Source organism: Plectropomus leopardus, chromosome 7 (genome assembly GCF_008729295.1).
Source record: "Plectropomus leopardus isolate mb chromosome 7, YSFRI_Pleo_2.0, whole genome shotgun sequence".
NCBI classification, from domain to species: Eukaryota; Metazoa; Chordata; class Actinopteri; order Perciformes; family Serranidae; genus Plectropomus; species Plectropomus leopardus.
Window position 1 is genome coordinate 15,322,198 of NC_056469.1, and position 16,880 is coordinate 15,339,077.

The 16,880-nt window shown below is 38.3% G+C and overlaps 3 protein-coding genes across 5 annotated transcripts in view; 1 reads left to right on the top strand and 2 right to left on the bottom strand.

The window, feature by feature from the left end:
* LOC121945484 (carboxypeptidase Q-like) overlaps positions 1-16,880 on the top strand; it is a 30,528-nt gene that overhangs the window by 12,474 nt on the left and 1,174 nt on the right. For 2 of the 3 annotated variants that reach the window (XM_042489683.1, XM_042489682.1), the window contains exons 8-10: positions 669-760; positions 1,933-2,028; positions 2,537-2,642. In XM_042489683.1, the coding sequence (XP_042345617.1) occupies positions 669-760; positions 1,933-2,028; positions 2,537-2,642 (294 nt within the window). Of the gene's footprint in view, positions 1-668; positions 761-1,932; positions 2,029-2,536; positions 2,643-4,456; positions 4,624-16,880 lie in introns of those variants that run through there. The other variant, XM_042489684.1, reaches the window with a different exon arrangement.
* LOC121945486 lies at positions 3,053-6,622 on the bottom strand. The gene is made up of 3 exons (XM_042489686.1): positions 6,220-6,622; positions 5,173-5,278; positions 3,053-4,285 (listed from the first exon to the last, which is right to left on the bottom strand). Exons 1-3 carry the CDS (start codon positions 6,529-6,531, stop codon positions 4,074-4,076), a joined length of 630 nt encoding a protein of 209 aa, XP_042345620.1. The 5' UTR covers positions 6,532-6,622; the 3' UTR covers positions 3,053-4,073.
* LOC121945487 lies at positions 8,364-13,681 on the bottom strand. Its single transcript, XM_042489687.1, has 3 exons — positions 13,130-13,681; positions 9,106-9,256; positions 8,364-9,002 (listed from the first exon to the last, which is right to left on the bottom strand). Exons 1-3 carry the CDS (start codon positions 13,433-13,435, stop codon positions 8,851-8,853), a joined length of 609 nt encoding a protein of 202 aa, XP_042345621.1. The 5' UTR covers positions 13,436-13,681; the 3' UTR covers positions 8,364-8,850.

Sequence of the window (16,880 nt, forward strand, 5' to 3'; positions counted from 1 at the left end):
ACAGACATGGTGTATAGACAAACGAATACACAGTTCAGATGAATATCCACTGAAAGAAACATTTACATACCACAGAGATGGATAAAAAAAAAATAGATGGCAGCAAGCTTAAAAAGGGTCAAGGAAATGACTGAATTTATTGTTAAGCTTAATGAAACCTGTTTGCACTACTGAGATCAGCCATCTTTTTTAAAACAAGTAATCAGGCCAAAAATGCTCCAAGAGTTGGTAGAACTGTGTACAAAAGCAAAATATAGTAAAACTCCATATATGAGGGAGCAAAAAAAAAGGCTATATTTAGGGAGCAGAGTATCCCGTTCTAAACACAGGGGCAAATTACACAACAATTCTACAGAGTGTAAACTGTAATTTCCGCCAACTGTTTGTAGAGGAACAAGGACAACATAATTAGGAAACAGCCTCAGATACACACTACAGTATTATTACGGACAAAAGAATGGAGCTGAACGAGTGTATAGTGGGACAGGTTCATCCAACCAAGAGTACAAAGTCCAGTGATGAGAAGTTTTAGTCGGGGATAAAGCAAAAAGAAAAAGAAACTCCATCACTATATCATGGCAGTTGGGTCATATGTTAATCGGAGCTCTATATTAATATTAAACTATTTGTAATTTTGTGTGTTCATCTGAATCTTTATCTGTTTCCAGGTTTGCGTCCGAGGAGAACCATGCGAGCAGTGCTGTGGTCAGCTGAGGAGCAGGGTGGGGTTGGCTCAAAGCAGTACTTTGATCGACACAAGGTACTGTCTACTGTACTTTAACAGCAGTAGCAGTAAATCCAATTGTTCTTGTGAGTGAGAGGCAGGCAGGGCCAGACCACACTGAAAGTATAGAGTATAGGAGTGTAGAAAATGTACTTGCAGTGAACTGGACAGGCCATGGCTAGCTACCAGATTTTTCTTTGTGTAAATGATCGAAACAGCTCTTTTAGAGCTTTGGCTACCAACGTACCAGGCAGTTGAAACCGCACAGAGTTGCCACACATTTCTAACCAATGAATTTTCATCAAATTACAAAACTTTCCCATAACATTTTTCCACAACATTTTTACCACGTTTCCATGACTTTATGTCAGTAGTGTTAAAAAGGTAATGAGCAAAAATGTAGCCTAGAATATGTAATGAAATGTCTTAATGTCTAACCACACAGCACACACAGTCAGCATATGTAAGGCCTGTTTCTCTTGAGCCATGTATTATATTTGTTGTTTGAAAGCCATACATTATTATGAACGCATGTTCGCACAAGTTAATTGCTAGCACTTGCTAACTTTCCTAGCTTGTTTGACATTCCCACCGCCAACTAGCTGCATACACCAATGCTGATCATGTGATACTAGTGACATTTCAATTGTCATGCAGAACAGCACTAGATTTTAATAAGTAATAGGAGGAACATATTTCACTGAACGGATTTTTATGAACATGTTTTGAACAAAAGTCAAAACGATGTCTATTCAGGACTTTTCTGAAACATTCTGTTAATTTGAAACCATTTACAAACCTGGGAAACATTGCATAGCTTGGTAAAACATTTTTATTTTAACCAATGTGACATAACTCCGAAGTGAACTGTCCAGTTTTGTTTTTAGGATTTTAGGACATTTCTAGGACTTTTGGATGTTTCTTAGACTTAAGGACATCAGGAGCTTAGCTTGGACCTCTGTCAGGGGTGCAGGGGATCCAGATTTGGCCTGCGGGAGATAAGTTGAGTATCGCTGTCCTAGTGTGTATAATTCCCGTCTTGTGGCTGTGTGTGTGGTCATTGATTGGTTCACTGTTTCCAATGACTGAACAGCTTGTATTGTTTTTAATCATTCGGTCACACCTTAGGTCTCCATGCTCTCTCTTGGTCTTCCCCCTCTTCTGTCTGCTCTGTCTCCTTACCTTTTCTACTTCTTGTCTCCACCCAGGAGAACATATCCAACTTTGACCTGGTCATGGAGTCTGACTTGGGGACATTTACCCCCCTGGCTCTGCGGTTTTCTGGCAGTGATGCAGCAAGAAAGGTAGGATTAAAAGACACAGCTGTGTCACAAAATGATCAGTACTTATTTAGGCTTAAACACCTGAATTCTGCAAAGCACAGAATCTGCAAGGTGGTGTATATTAGTATTCAGTCAAGCGAATGTACCGTTTCTTTTTCATCTATCCCTACCTTACATTTGAGACAGGTTCAGACCATTGCTTCCTACAATGGACGTTTGAAAATAGCTTCGACTTTGAACTGCATATTCAACTTCAGTGGTATTTCTCCTGAGCATTTAAAGGCAGAAAACTCACGCTTTACCACAGAACAACTATATTTTGTCAGTGGATGTGGCACTGTAACATTTATTTACATGCTCACTCAATGTTTACTTTGGGCTTATAGTCTGCTGTCTGAATTACAAAAGCCACATAATGGAAAAAATAAGACAATGCATCTTGGAATTACGTTAAAAACGTGCTTGAAAAGCGCTTGTGTATAACAGACTGTGTGATGAACTGAGAAGCACTAAGAGTTTCTGTCAACAGGTGATGGAAGAAGTGATGAAACTGTTGGCTCCCATTAATTTGACCAAACTGGAGCCAGATGCAGACGGGGAAGACATCAAACTGTGGATGCAAGCAGGAGTGCCAGGTCAGTTGAATCAATATGTCTCTCTGTCTGCAGCTGACAGCAGTTGTTATTGACAGGATAATTGAGCACATTGACAGTTCATACTAAAACATCGAAAGAAAATGTGCTTGATATGGTTGTTTGTGATAGTTTTGTCACGATACTGGAATTTCTAACTTCCATGCAGTACACTATTTTTGATAAAACTTGGAAAATTAAGTTACAATTTTTTTAATTAAAAGATAACAAGGTTATAAAATTACGACTTATCTTTTCTTAGTAGCAGAGAACAACAGAATTTCTGTAGTATACATAAACAGTAAGAGGGATTGGACCAAACTGATGTAGCGATAATTTGGAAAATGAATATTGAAACCATTTCAAATGTTCAGAATCGATAAATGGATATATTTGACAAAAATAGTCTTTCATGAACAGATACACTTGAAATAATTAGTAACTCATCTTTATTTCTGTGGTTCTGGTTTTAATACCCTCTCTTTTCTTGTGAAAGTGCTGTGTACACAGAATCACATCCTCATTGATGAACTTTCAACATGAAACTGTATAGATTAGGGAAGTGTGGGCAGATATTCACTTTGGTGGCATTTCTTTAAGAATCTGAATTGAAACTTCCAGTTTAGCAGTATAGGGGATGACAAATTTTTGTTTTTCTGAATTACTGGTGGTAAAAAAAAAAGAGCTCTCACCAATGCTGTACTTAAAAGCTGATGGTGCGTCTGTTTCTTTGTGGCTTTGCTACAAAAAATAGTGGTCCAAACATTCTCTTCTTCTGTCTAGGTTTTAAAGAAGTGAAACTGCAATGTACACAGAAAAGCTGTGATATAACTTATAGACGGGGAACAGAAAAACAAAACGCAGTATGCGAACATTTCAGCAAGGCACCACTCCTGCTTCAAAGCAGCAACAATGAGAGTTAGTTAAAGGATGAGCGTGTGCTGTGTGGATATACTGACAGTCTTCCATTATCAAACATGCAATTTTCCAGTGAGGGTTTGGTGCCTTGCTTAAGGGCACTTTGAAAGTAGTAGGACCTCTGCGGGATTTTTTCTGTTCTGCTGTTTAGGGCTGCTTTTATAGTTCTGCTTCTCTTTGTTTGAGGATATTTATTGTTTATTTACTTAAGGCCATCTGTAAAGTAACATCTGCACAAGGAGTGAAGAAAAAGTATTACATAAACCCCTAATTACCGTAGAATAGCACCATGTCAGTAGCCCAGAGCTTACAGTTTGTTGCATGGTAACTTTATTTTATGACACTTTCTGTACCATAAAAATCTATGTTTCTATCACTTGCAAACGTTGCATTAACTAATCTGTCATTCACATACTCCTCTTCATTAAGAGATTTCCAAAAAAGGTAAAAAAAAAAAAAAAAAAAAGAAAAGATACAAAGCCATAGCTGCTAACCCGCAACAGTGAGTCCTCAGAGTCACACCGAATCCTCTGGCTCATGATCCACCATAAACGAGCTGCTATCTGAAGGGCCTTCCTCCCCGTTTGTAAGGCTGAGTCGAGGTCTCTTGGAAGGTCTCTTGGAGGGTCTCTTTACTTTTGTTGGTTGCAGGAACAGTACTGAACTGTCCAAGGGGTAGGTGAGGGTGCACACGCCACAATCTCTGCTGGGTATTTTTGCCTGGGTGCCTTCAAAGCACAGAAAAAAATCATTCATCTATTTTAATAAAGTACTCAACAAAGACAAAATACCCAAATTAAAGTAAGTGATCACAAGTTATACCTAATTTAATATACACCCATCAACCACAACAGCAGTGAATAATTTTGATCATCTTAGTGCAATTCAATGTTCTGCAGGGAAACATTGAGTCCTGGCATTCATGTGGATACCACTTGATGCACGCCACCCACCAAAACACTGCTTAAGACCAAGTCCAGCCCCCACCCCCCTTGGCGATGAAACTGAGCAGTGGCAGTGCCACCCCAGCAGGACAATGCACCAAACCACACCGCGAAAACTGCTCATTAATGGTCCGAGGAACGTAACAAAGAACTCAAGTCGTCAGCCTAGCCTCAAAATACCCCAGATCCCAATGTAATCCGTGGGACATGCAGGTAACACCGGTCGTCGGCTGGAACTCCTCGGATCAGACTTGGCTCTGATGTGTTGAGGATCAACAGGACCTCTGAAGTGTCCAATGGTGTCTGAGAGCAGTGCGTTGGCAGCTGATCCTTTGAGTCTTGAGGTGGGGAATCGCTACGTCTCACAGATGATCAATCAGATTGGGATCTGGGGCAGTGGGAGGCCAAGTGGATGCCTTGAGCTCTCCGTCGTGTTCCTCCGTCCTCTTGAGCAGGTTTTGCGGTATGAAGCACTGTCCTGCTGGGGGGCCACTACCATCAGAGAGTGCTGTTGCCATGAGGGAGGATATGTGGTCTGCAACGATGTTTGGATGAGTGGAATGTGTCATGTGACATCCACATGATTTCGAAGACTCAAACCCCTCACTTGTCAGTGGTTTTAATGTGGTGGTTGATTGATGTATGACTTTGTGACATGCATAAGTACAAACCTCTATTTTTGACATTTTTCAGCTGTGTGCCAATGGATCTTTTCTCTGCAGGGTCGGTTTGGGAGGCCACATGTCTAAATATTATAGATGCGCTGCCGTCATTGTCCTAAATGCAGGGAAAAGTGACACATCGCATCCATTAACACAAATATCAAAACAACAATTTAAGAAATAGAACAAGACTGTAATGTTAGTTGTTTGACTTGGGCTAAGTTGTGTTTCCTTAGTCGTTGATCATTATAGAAGAGTAATAGTTTGATAGTGTGATTGTTTTTATTGCTGAGGAACATCTCAGCCATTCATAAAAATGATGAATATGGGGACCAGAATGTGACAAACCAGGATCTGGACTGTATAGTACTTTGCAAAAGTCTTAGGCCACCTTCACCTTTTTTATTTTAGCAAGGTTTTTTCTCACAAGTCTCTTTACTAAAATAAAACTAGAGTACACAGGAAATATGTTTACAATATTAAAAATATTTTTTAAAAAAACAACTTCAACAGGCTAAAGTTGCAAATATTTAGTGTGACATCCCTTTCCACTTAGTATGTCTTAAACACTCTTAGGCAGACAGCATTGAATCTATGATGCTAATCTGCTGGTGTATTTACACCAGGTTGCATTCAGGACATTTCTAAAGCTCAATATTAGTTGAGCTAGCTTTTGTTATGAATGTACAATTCCATGTTTCACAGTAAATATTGACTCTATTCTGGAGAGAGGTCATTTTGTTCTGGCTTTTTTTGTGTTTTAATGCATAGTACTGTACAAGTTCTCTGTATTCTTTGTTTGTATCTTAACAAAGAGGCTGAGAAATAAATATGTACATTCACATTACAACTTTACAGCTAAAACAACAAATCTATGGTGGCCTACGACTTTTGCACAGTAGTGTATGTGGGAAAATTTAAAATTACATGCAACAACTTGAGTGTTTTCTGTTACTGTCGTCTCAGGAGGACATCAAAACAGTGTGCTGTAGCTGCTCGGGTTACACATGCCGCAGTTCTTTGTTTTTGCCGTCAGTGCTTATGTTAGCGTTATACCTGTGCCATATATCGTTGCTGTGTCGCCCTCTGTAACTCCTTTTCTACGGTCGCTTCTGTCTCTGCTGTTTTTTGCCATTTTTTCAAAAATTTCAGAGCCGTTTCCACCCTGACCAACTTTCGGTAACATTTGCCACAAATCTTGCGAGAGAATACCCCATATCTTTTGGGTAAGAAGACTCCAATATCTCGAAACCGCTTGTGCAACGGGTTTTCCAGTGAGTTTAGAGTGAAGAGATTTCTTGAGTTTGAGACCACTCCTTTTACCATCAAATTGGTTTTGCATAATCGACAATTTTCTTGAAACGACATAATGAACGTCTTATTAGCTGCTCCAGTTAGCTTAGAAACCGGCGTCGGTGTCGAATGAAAATGACGTTTAAGGTAGGGTGCGCAAAATTTACGTCACTCACTAGTGATTGGTTCATGAATGGCTTTTTTTTTTTCTTTCTTCTTTTTTTTTTTTTTTTTAATACAACTGATAAAGATATAGTGATAACGTATTATATGAGTAATAAAATATCCGAGTGTTTATAAAGAAATAGTAAAAAAGCTGAATATTCAAAATCTGTAAAAAAAAAAGATTTACTGAAAAAAGAGTGATGAAATTAAGCTGTTCCATTCAGCTGTTATTACTTGGAGAAGATTGACGAATATGTTCATTATTACATTTCTTATTATAAGCAGTATGTCTATGGCAAAGAACTAATGATCAAGAATACAACCTCCTTCAAAACATAAGTGACTAAATAAACTTGATCAAGCCAAATGAGATGGATTTGACTGAAAACTGTATTATCTGAAGGAAATGGAAATGTTCTTGTCGTAAAAAGATCATGGGATTTTGCATGGAAGTTGCATGTCAAGATTTCAGTTCATTTCTTATGCATCTAAATTAAAAAGATGACAGGCTTAGAAATTAGATGTTTTCTTTTTTTAAAATCAATTGTAAGTAAAGTGAATTACTCTACTTACAAGTATTGTCATCTTAGCATTAAGATGCTTTCAAAAATTAAAGAGATTCGCTCCATCGACTATGAGCACACATTATCAGTCTGTAAATACTAAAAATATAAACTATACCACGGAATTAGAAAATAAGAATAAAAATAACAGCACATAAACAGTTTCATAGTGAACTGTTTTATTACAACACATCTACTGAACTAGGTGTTTTTATATTTATATTTGTCCTATAAAAACAACAGAGAAAGTCACCACCCCACATAACTAGTTGAATAATGAAACCCATATGACAGGATTCAGTTTTACAAGGTAGAGTCAGGTTGATTTCTGGTTTTGCTGGTCTGGTCTGGTGTATAAGGTTAAATTGGTTTGATTTTCCGGCTGAACCTGCATTCGTCACTGGGACACATCCTGGCAAACTAAAAAGTAGCCTACATCATCACACTGTGCTGACAGTGTCACAGCACTAAATATAACTTTTTTGCTTTGAGAAAAAGCCATATGACAACGTGATTTACATAATGATAGTTTACAAACAGACTAACAGAGCAACTAGTGTATGACAGGTCATGTACAATTTACTGCCAAGCTGAAGCCAGCATGAGGAGGATCAAGTCTCAGTAGAGGTGGGAGGGGTTGAGTGGTGCACCCTGTATGTTTACTTTAACTTTCATGTCTTTTGGGGTGACAAGAGGGCACATGTTAATATATTTTTAAAAAAAAAACCCAAAACAAACAAACAAACAAAAGAATACTGTGATATTTTGGATATGAAGCCAGCAAAAGAGATGTCCTAACTTTCCAATGTTTTCTGCTGAACTTTTGTCAGACGTCCTATGGATTAGGAACGGCTGACCAGTCCCATGTTTGGCTTAATATCAAACCAGTTTGAACATTTTTACACCAGCCCCACCCTAATTCAAAGGCTGAGAACAGTTTACCTATCTCCAATGAAATCTTAGTTTTCGTGCTGGTCTGACCTACAGTAATTCGGGAACATTATATTACCAGTATGCTTACACAAAAGCTACATGAAAATTTGTTTCCACTTTTATTTACCTTTTCTTATATATTTTCAACATGAAATACTGTAAAAGAACCAACTTCATGCCATAGAAGAGACACTTGTAGAGCTGAACCGACCAGTCAAATATCTTCAAGATTTTACTGGTGTTTTCACTAGTTCCATGAGTTGATTTTAAATCGCCATTCCTTAAGTAGCAGTGATCTTTGTGGCTTTCGCGGTGCAAACATCTTCTCCACTTCTGTCCAGTTTTAGTAGAAGTGAAATCACATTGTACTCAGAAAGACATTGTGGTGTAACATGCAGAAGAGGAACTGAAAATAAAAAGAACAGAAAAATATTTGAACCATCGGCCAGGCAGACCACAAACACATCCCCCTTTTTTTTAAACAGCGGTAACCGAACAGGATAATTAGATGCCTTGTGATGTTCAGTTATCTATTATTAAACAGTTCTAAAAAAGCAGCGGAGAGCCCGGGGCCTTGCTCCAGTTTTCAGTTGTCTTAATTGTTCCATCCACTTGCTTTTTCATTCACCAACTCCTCTCCGTAAAGAGACTTCTGAAAAGGTAGAAACAGCCAGTGAGAGTCCTCAGAGTCACACTGAATCGTCTGGTTGATACACCATAGACGAGCTCATTCCTAAGGGCCTTCCTCCTCGTCTGTAAGGCTGAGTCGAGGTCTCTTGGATGGTCTCTTTACTATTGTGGGTTGTAGAAACAGCAATGGACTGTCCAAGGGGAAGGTGAGGGTACACACGCCACAATCTCTGCTGGGTATTTTGGCCTGGGTAGCTTAAATACAAAATACAAAATGAATGAACACTTATTATAGTTAGTAAAATCAAGAACTAAACAAAATTTAATAGAAGACTTGATAATATTTAGGACTACAAACCTGTACTTCGAAAGTGATTCTGCAGCGTTTTCATGGATAGCTGCGTGCCGACTGATCTGACGGGTCTGACTGATTTTGTCTCTGGAGGGTCAGTCTGGCAGGCTACGTGTCTAACAGCAGGCAAAGTTTGACAGAAACTGCCACTGATGCCCTTAACAGTGACACAGGGAACAACAACACATTATGCATCCACAGTAACTAATAATATTAAAAGCAACAGACTGAAGTATGAAATGTTATGTTTAGAGTTGTGAGGTTGGGATGAAAGAAATGGAAAAATCTGATGTCACTGCAAAGTCAACTTTACAGAAATAAACAACATATTTTCTTGAATCCTTTGAGGTGTGATTCAGATGCTACATTTGAAACTGACAGAATGGCAAAGGATGCTTTTTCCTGATTTTTTAAAGTAATTTCTTTTACATCTATCTTCCATCATGTCAAACATATACTTCTTATTAATATTTTAAATTATTATTACAACTACCACTATCATCATTATCATTACTTGTGTATACTAAGGAAAATCAAATGCAGGTATTTATTCTACAAATCACACGAAAAGACCAAAACCAACTGTTTTTGCATCTCTCAACCCCAAGTGCATTATTTCTGACTAAAACATAAATATTTCATAATCCATCATGAATATTAAGCTTCGTTATAGAAACTGGGTTTAACAGACTTTATAAGCTGGGCACTGAACTATCAAACAGGACTTATACTGAAGTGAACGGTGTATTTGGTGCTATTTTCAGTGGTGGATTGTAAGGAAAATGTATGAAGGGCTGTCTGAAAATAAACTATACTGCACATGTTGACCATGATGAAAAACTGGTGTGTTTTTAGCAGTTTTTAGACAACAGTGGAGCTCTGTGGCACAGAGGAAAAAGCAGTGGTATAATGTAAAGTAATAATTATTTGTTACAGAACTTTAACATTTTTGGGAATATCTGTTCTTCACTTGAGTTTTTAAATATATGTCAACTTTAATCTTTACTTCACTACATTTACTAAAAAAAGAGTACTTCACATAAGCATTTTCATTACTTACAATAAAATAAAATTAGAGATGGAGGAAGGACAGATGGACAAATGAAAGAAGGGGAGGGAAGGAAAAAAAGGATTTTTTTCTTCAAGTCCTTTAAGTTGTGAACCCAGTTTTTCTTCAAGTGTAATGTACAAATGCTACATTTTTAAGGTGGTATACATGTTACAAAGAACAGCATATTGACCTCTTGCTTTTTTATTGACAATATTTTCTTGTACTTTCACTTTTATTTCTTAAGTACATTTAATATCATAAAATGAATGTTGATACTTAAGCATAGCTATTATCAAATTCCTTAAGACTTTTACTCCATTAATAATTTTAGCCAGATTCAGAAAACAGAAAACTTGTGACAGATAATCATCTTGGACGCAGCTCAACATACAGTGCAAAACAAACTTGGACAATAAACATACAACATGTGTTCTTAAAAACAGAATAAATACCTAATTCAAATAATATAGACAGGATGAAAATGACAACTGGCAAAGTGGCGTAGTGTTAATGTAGATGTATGGATCGTTATCTTTCATTCAAGATGTTTATGGCAGTGGAAATGACAGAGTTTTAGTAAGTGTTTCTCTTGGACTTCTGCAGAGCAGGGCAGGCAGGTGATAGATGACTTCAACTTCTACCAAAGTCATTCTCTGTCAGAAATCTGTACTTTTACTCAAGTATCCTATGGCTTTAAGGTACTCCATCCACCACTAGGAAAAGCACTTTGACTATACATACAGTAGTTGTTAAAGGACCAATTCATTGCTGATTTTGGTCTTTTCGTGCCCTTTTTAACAACAAGAATAAATATGGACTTATCATTTAACCTATTGGAGCACAGTGGAATAAAGGAAATCACGCAGCTACATTATGTTATGTGAATGCTGTACTGTTGAGACTGACAGTACTGTTTTAAAGTAGCCTGGTCAGACGATCCTGATGGTGTGCGCTCAACATTTTGTCTCGTATGACTTTGTTGAGTGGGCATACTGGATGTTGTTTCTGTCCCTCCTGATGCTGCTGTGGTCGGCTGGCTGTGATCATGTGTTGGGGGCTGCTATCTCGCTGGTGAGTTCGCGGCTTGTTCTGTTTTTTGGGACTGCTCTTAAAGCTACCTCCATTTTATTAATTAATGGAAAACACTTGAAGCAAATCTGGTATGATTTGTTGACATGAGGCTGCAAAAGTTAGACCAAGTGAATTCAGATGTTGAAATAGGTTTTTTTTCATTGGGTCCTGTGGATTATTTTGGTGTTAAAGTGCCTTTAAACCAAAGGTCCTTTTTGCAAAGATGAAAAAAATTGTTTGTATTATTGAAAAATGGTGTGATGTCAGATGCAGACACCCTTTCTTTATTTCTTACTAAGTTGATAACATTTACCCAGTGTGGCTTGGGTTGTATTCACTGTAATGGCGTCACATGTTTTGATACGCTGATTGGCTAAATGTTGAGCTCATGTCATCAGGATGGCCTTACCAGACTAGTCGTAAACTACAGGAACTACAGGTGACTGATCGGGAAAAACGTGTATAGCCTCAGGGAGGGTTAAGGTGAGAGGGAAAAAAATCACCTTAGTTCTCTGCCTCACTCCAGGCTTATCCGTAAAAAGAATTATCCAGAAAAAAAAGTTACACCCCAGCCAGCCCCCTCCTCTGATAAATAAAGTACAGTCCCTTAGAGCAGGCATGTCTACAGTCCGGCCCTGGGGCCAATTGTAGCCCTCAGACCAATTTTAGGCAGCCCTTGGCTTAACTTTCAAAATATACTTTGGCCTGCCACACAGTATTTGTTTATCAAGCATGATCACTTTGCATTTTTTCCCTTCAGCTCACAATGGAAGGACTGTAATACAGTTCGTAGATATGCATCAAGCAGGAACTAATGTGTTTTTATAAACAGAGAGTAAACTAACAAACTGAACGGTTACCTAGCAGCAGACATTTCCTGCCATGAAGCAGACGTGGCCACAGCAAAGAAGTGTAAAGTGGACAGTGAGGATCGTTGCTTTCAGGAATGGTGTAAAATTGAACACATTTTCGGTGAAAGATGAAACTGTTGCATTTGTTTTGTTTGTTTGTGTGGTGTTGTTTTTTTAAAATAAGCTGATGCGAGGAACACTTGGCCCCAGATATTTTCACATTATACAGTTTGGCCCCCATTCAAAAAAGTTTGGACACCCTTGCCTTAGAGGGTTTAGGTCATGTTTGGGCACGAGCAAAACCTATCGCTGGCCACCTGCCCAGTCATGTCTCGGAGTTGTTTTTGGTTAAAGTAACGCAAAAGTAGTGTAAATTGTAGCACATTACTCTATATAAAGGGAGATTTCACTGTTTTTACACTTAAAGACTAAATTGCATCAGGTTCAAATCAAACACCACTATACTTAGTCTTGGACAACTGGACTAGATTATCCCAGAGAAGCTTATGGAAATTAAAAAAAAAAAACAACAACACATTTTCAGATTTGTGAAAAAGACAAAATATGGTCTGGATGCGAAAGGCGCCGCAAAATCTGTCTTATTTAGCATTGTTACAAGTATAATAAAGGTTTCACAAATTTCAAAGCACCGTGGCTTTACTAAAAACGTCTAACACGCCTTCACCACAGTAAAGGGTGCAAAAAGCAGAAAAGCGGTCGTTGTACAACGTTTATTATGTTTCCTTTAACTCTCCCCTTAACTGCTGAATCAGGAGCTACGAATGTGAAGCTAACTTCAGTGTCGTTTCAACCACCGTGTTTTCACGTCGTAAGATGTATAGGGAGACTGAATATGCAGATTTGTTTTCTTTTTGAAGCCAACAGCACTGAGGTGCTTGCCTCGTGATGAACGCGTGTCAGTGTGCACGTGAGACAAGCAGTGAGGAGCAGGTTAGTTTAGTGAGCAGTGTGGGAGTGGACGGTGGCTGACATTATCAAGCACTGCAGATATGTTGGACACAGTCAGTGATCAAAAACACATGAAAAATACACTTACGGGTTGACCACCATATTGGCTCGTACTCGCTGTGTCCCCGGGATAAATGGATGGAACAGCGTCTGGCTTCAGCACCAGTTTTGTGGCAAAACCCATTTGTTTTTGGGTAAAATTTTCAAAACAGTGCTCTGGAAAATGGCTACTGCAAATCCGAGTTTTCTCTGGAAGTTTGTCAGGCACACTGCGATTTTTCCAAATAAACTGCACCCATTTCTCTCGGATTTGCAGATCCTTTGGTAACACATGGACGCTCACAAGTTCTCCTTTTGCAGCGTTGCAACCCAAAACAAAACACGTCTCTGCCATCGTTTTGGAAGTGAAACTAAAGGCTGCGATCGAATAGTCCTTTTTTATTAGAAATGTTTCAGACTTAATGAATTGTGCCGTAAATATCTAACAGCCATAAAAATAGCTCTTCCACTACTCTTTATATTAATTAAATGCTTTTTTAAAGGCTATAATCGCATTTTGCAAAGACACTGGACCATCCTTTCTGAACGGAAAGGAAGTAATGCTGTCCCACAATTCCTCGCGCCATCAACATTTAAAGCGATGCACCCTATTTACATGAAGTGTTTTGTCTAATTGCTCATACACAGGCTGTATTAGCAAATACAAACTTCAAAGCACAATTTAGTGGGAATGAAATGTGTTTACAGAGTTGTGTGGTGGTTCTATGCTCTAATATGAATATGCTTATTTCTGATCAATGACCTGAATCTATAGGCAATATTCAAAAGAAACAAAAACATATTCTATATTTTAATTGCATCATATGTGCTCATTCTGTTCTCATGTTTTATATACAGATAATATTATTTACATTTATACCTCCGTGCCAGCAATAGCTGAGGCTGGAGGCATTATGTTTTCAGGTTATTTGTCTATTCGTCCCACACATTCTTGTGAACGTGATGTCTCAACAACATCTTGAGGGAATCTCTTCAAATTTTGTAAAAACATTCACTTGGACTCAATGATGACCTGATTCGATTTTTGTGGTCATATGTTAAATGTCAAGGTTACTGTGACCTCACCAGTCTTATTCTTGTGAACATGACATCTCAAGAGCACCTTGAGGTAATTTATTCCAATTTGGCACAAACACTCGATTAGACTCAAGGGTTAAGTGATAAGACTTTGATGGTCAAAAGTCACAGTGACCTTAAATTCATCTCATTCTTGTGAGAGCGACATCTCAAGAACACCTTGAGGGACTTTATTCAACTTGACAAACATTTACTTGGACTCAACGATGAGCTGATTAGAATTTGGTGTTCAAAGGTCAAGGTCATTGTGACCTTGCATCCTATTATTTTTTGTGAACATAACATCTGAAGATAGCCTTGATGGAGTTTCCTCGGATTTGGCACAGACGTCCACTTGGACTCAAGAATGAACTCATTGGAATCTGGTGGTTGAAGGTCAAAGGTCGAGGTCACGGTGACCTCATTAAACATGTTTTTGACCATAACTCAACAACTGTTAACCACCACCTTGAAACTGTGCTAATGTATAGATCTTGTGTGTATGGAGCACCCATGTTTTCACAGCCATGGATGTAAACTGCGAGTGCAACTTGACTGGTGCATGGAGGCATACAACTGCGTGCCGGTGTTAATATTTCATACGATTGTAATTCTTTAACTGGAGTGGCATTAACTGTTACACAGACCTCTGTACGAAAACTGAACGAACGCATTTCCAAAAGGCGGCAGGTCACAGCTGGCTATAAATCTGAAAGGCATCACTTATGACGTGAAACATAAAACATCAAGTTACATAGAAACAAAAAATACATAAACTTGTGAATTAGGAGTGCTAACGTTAACTCCCCCTTAGTTATATTTGAACATACAAAGCACTCAGTCATTAATCAATAAATCTGGGTGATGCCATCGAATTCGTTGCTGTTTTTTTGGATATTTGACAGCAGCCTTAGCTTTCAAAATGATAAGTAGCTCCCAGCTTCTCCAGTGATAATCCCCCCTTTCTTTTTCTTCTTTGAAAATTTACGGCAGTTGGCATCATTCAGGTTACATTACTGCCTCCTTTTGGCTTTAATCATCCAATATTATCCTGTTGTATTACAGGAGGGATATTCAACTTGCTTTGCTTGGGGGCAACTTTTGCAAAATGACAGGTGACCAGGACCGCCATAATAAATAGCCATTAATATTTTTCAGTATATATAATGAATGAATTGCTTGTTTTCAACCTTTCAGTGTTTGTTGTTTGTTGCCAAGAGGCAAATCCAGTTGCAGCAGCCCTGCACAGATCAGGTGTGCACAGGGGTGTTTCTAGGATTTGAAGACGTTTGGGGATTAGCGCTCTGTTGGGGGGTTTGGGAGATTATCCCCTGGCACTTTTCTTTAAAAACAAGTTCTATTTTGCTATGTGTTTATGCACTCGGGCACCTTATTTGCATTCAAAGTTAACAAAATAAATCCCAGTTTATTGTCATTGCAAATGACATAATGGTTGGCAGGCCACCCACAGCCCAGATTTTGTCCACAGGCTGTAAATTGAGTATCGCTGTATGACAGTTCTATAATCTGGTTGTGTGGTTGCTTTCAAAAGCCTAAATATCCATTTTCCCCCCTCCACCATGTCCCCACACTCAAACATTTCTTTAGTCCTGGCCTCCACTTATCCTGGCCTCTGTAGCTCTGTGTCTGTAATCATAGCCCTTCTGTCATTTTCATACTTCCTTCATGAAATCAGGATGTGCTCCACTGTCTCCTTTTCTTGACAACAATGACCAACTGTAAGATGTTTCCCCATGACAAAAAGCTAACTATTCAGGTTACCACGACAAATTCTTACTGATAATTACTTGCTGATTACTGTTGATTCCACTATTTCTCTTTCCTCATAATTTATTTTAAAGTTTATCTAAGTGTCTTTCTTTTATTGCATTATTCCAATTCTGTTGGTTTTCCCCTCCTATACCCCTCGTTTGGTCCTGGTGTTATGCTGATAATATGGAAAGCCCCATCTTGCTAGTTGACAAGGTTCGGTATATGAAGGTGTTTGTATGTCTTGTAGCATCTAAAAACACCACTGAACATCTTAACAAGGCTAAAAACTTAATTTAAATTAGAGGAGTTTCTTTAAATGTCATCTGATGGGAGGGACAATCAAAAATAAGTCCCTACATTTTAGGAGGGGACTCAGTCTATTGTTTTGTTAGGCTTTGGTATTGGTATACATATATATACTTGAATAAATGTACTTAATTTAACCACTGATTACATGAATTGGTGTGTTTACATTTTTACTCAGTAAGAATAGCTACTAAATTTCTAACAGAAAATGTCATTATTATTTGGGGACAAAAAGGTCCTCAAGGGTAAATAATGTCCCAGAGTGCATAGATAAATCCTCAAAATAGAGCTAGTTATTTAAAAATAATTTTTTTAAAAAATCAAGGGGGATGAGATAGTAGTTTGAAATAGAAATGAAGCCAGAACAAGAAATGAAATTTGTTTCAGCGAAACTGAGACTTCTTCCTTCTCTCTTTACCAGTTACTGAGCAGAGGTGAACTATGACAAAACTGCTCCCTTGGCCTGGAAGTGTAAAAGGCTCATGCTATTGTTTCTCCATGCAGACTCAAAGTCCTGTAAACGGAGGGGACTAACACCCACTTAAAATGTATCATGATGGTGTATTTCATGCAACATATCGGTGGTGATGCTAATTCCTTCAGTTTTTACTTTTTATTTTTCAGGACTTTCGAGGCTCTGTCAC

Excerpts from the sequence above, each read along its gene's own strand:
- LOC121945486 (XM_042489686.1), bottom strand. The coding sequence starts at position 6,531 with ATGTCGTTTCAAGAAAATTGTCGATTATGCAAAACCAATTTGATGGTA. Across the intron at positions 5,279-6,219 it reads AGCAACGATATATGGCACAG|GACAATGACGGCAGCGCATC; the intron begins GTATAACGCTAA and ends CCCTGCATTTAG. Across the intron at positions 4,286-5,172 it reads GAAAAATGTCAAAAATAGAG|GCACCCAGGCAAAAATACCC; the intron begins GTTTGTACTTAT and ends TGTGCTTTGAAG.
- LOC121945487 (XM_042489687.1), bottom strand. The coding sequence starts at position 13,435 with ATGGCAGAGACGTGTTTTGTTTTGGGTTGCAACGCTGCAAAAGGAGAA. Across the intron at positions 9,257-13,129 it reads GCCAATATGGTGGTCAACCC|GGCATCAGTGGCAGTTTCTG; the intron begins GTAAGTGTATTT and ends GTCACTGTTAAG. Across the intron at positions 9,003-9,105 it reads GAATCACTTTCGAAGTACAG|CTACCCAGGCCAAAATACCC; the intron begins GTTTGTAGTCCT and ends TTTGTATTTAAG.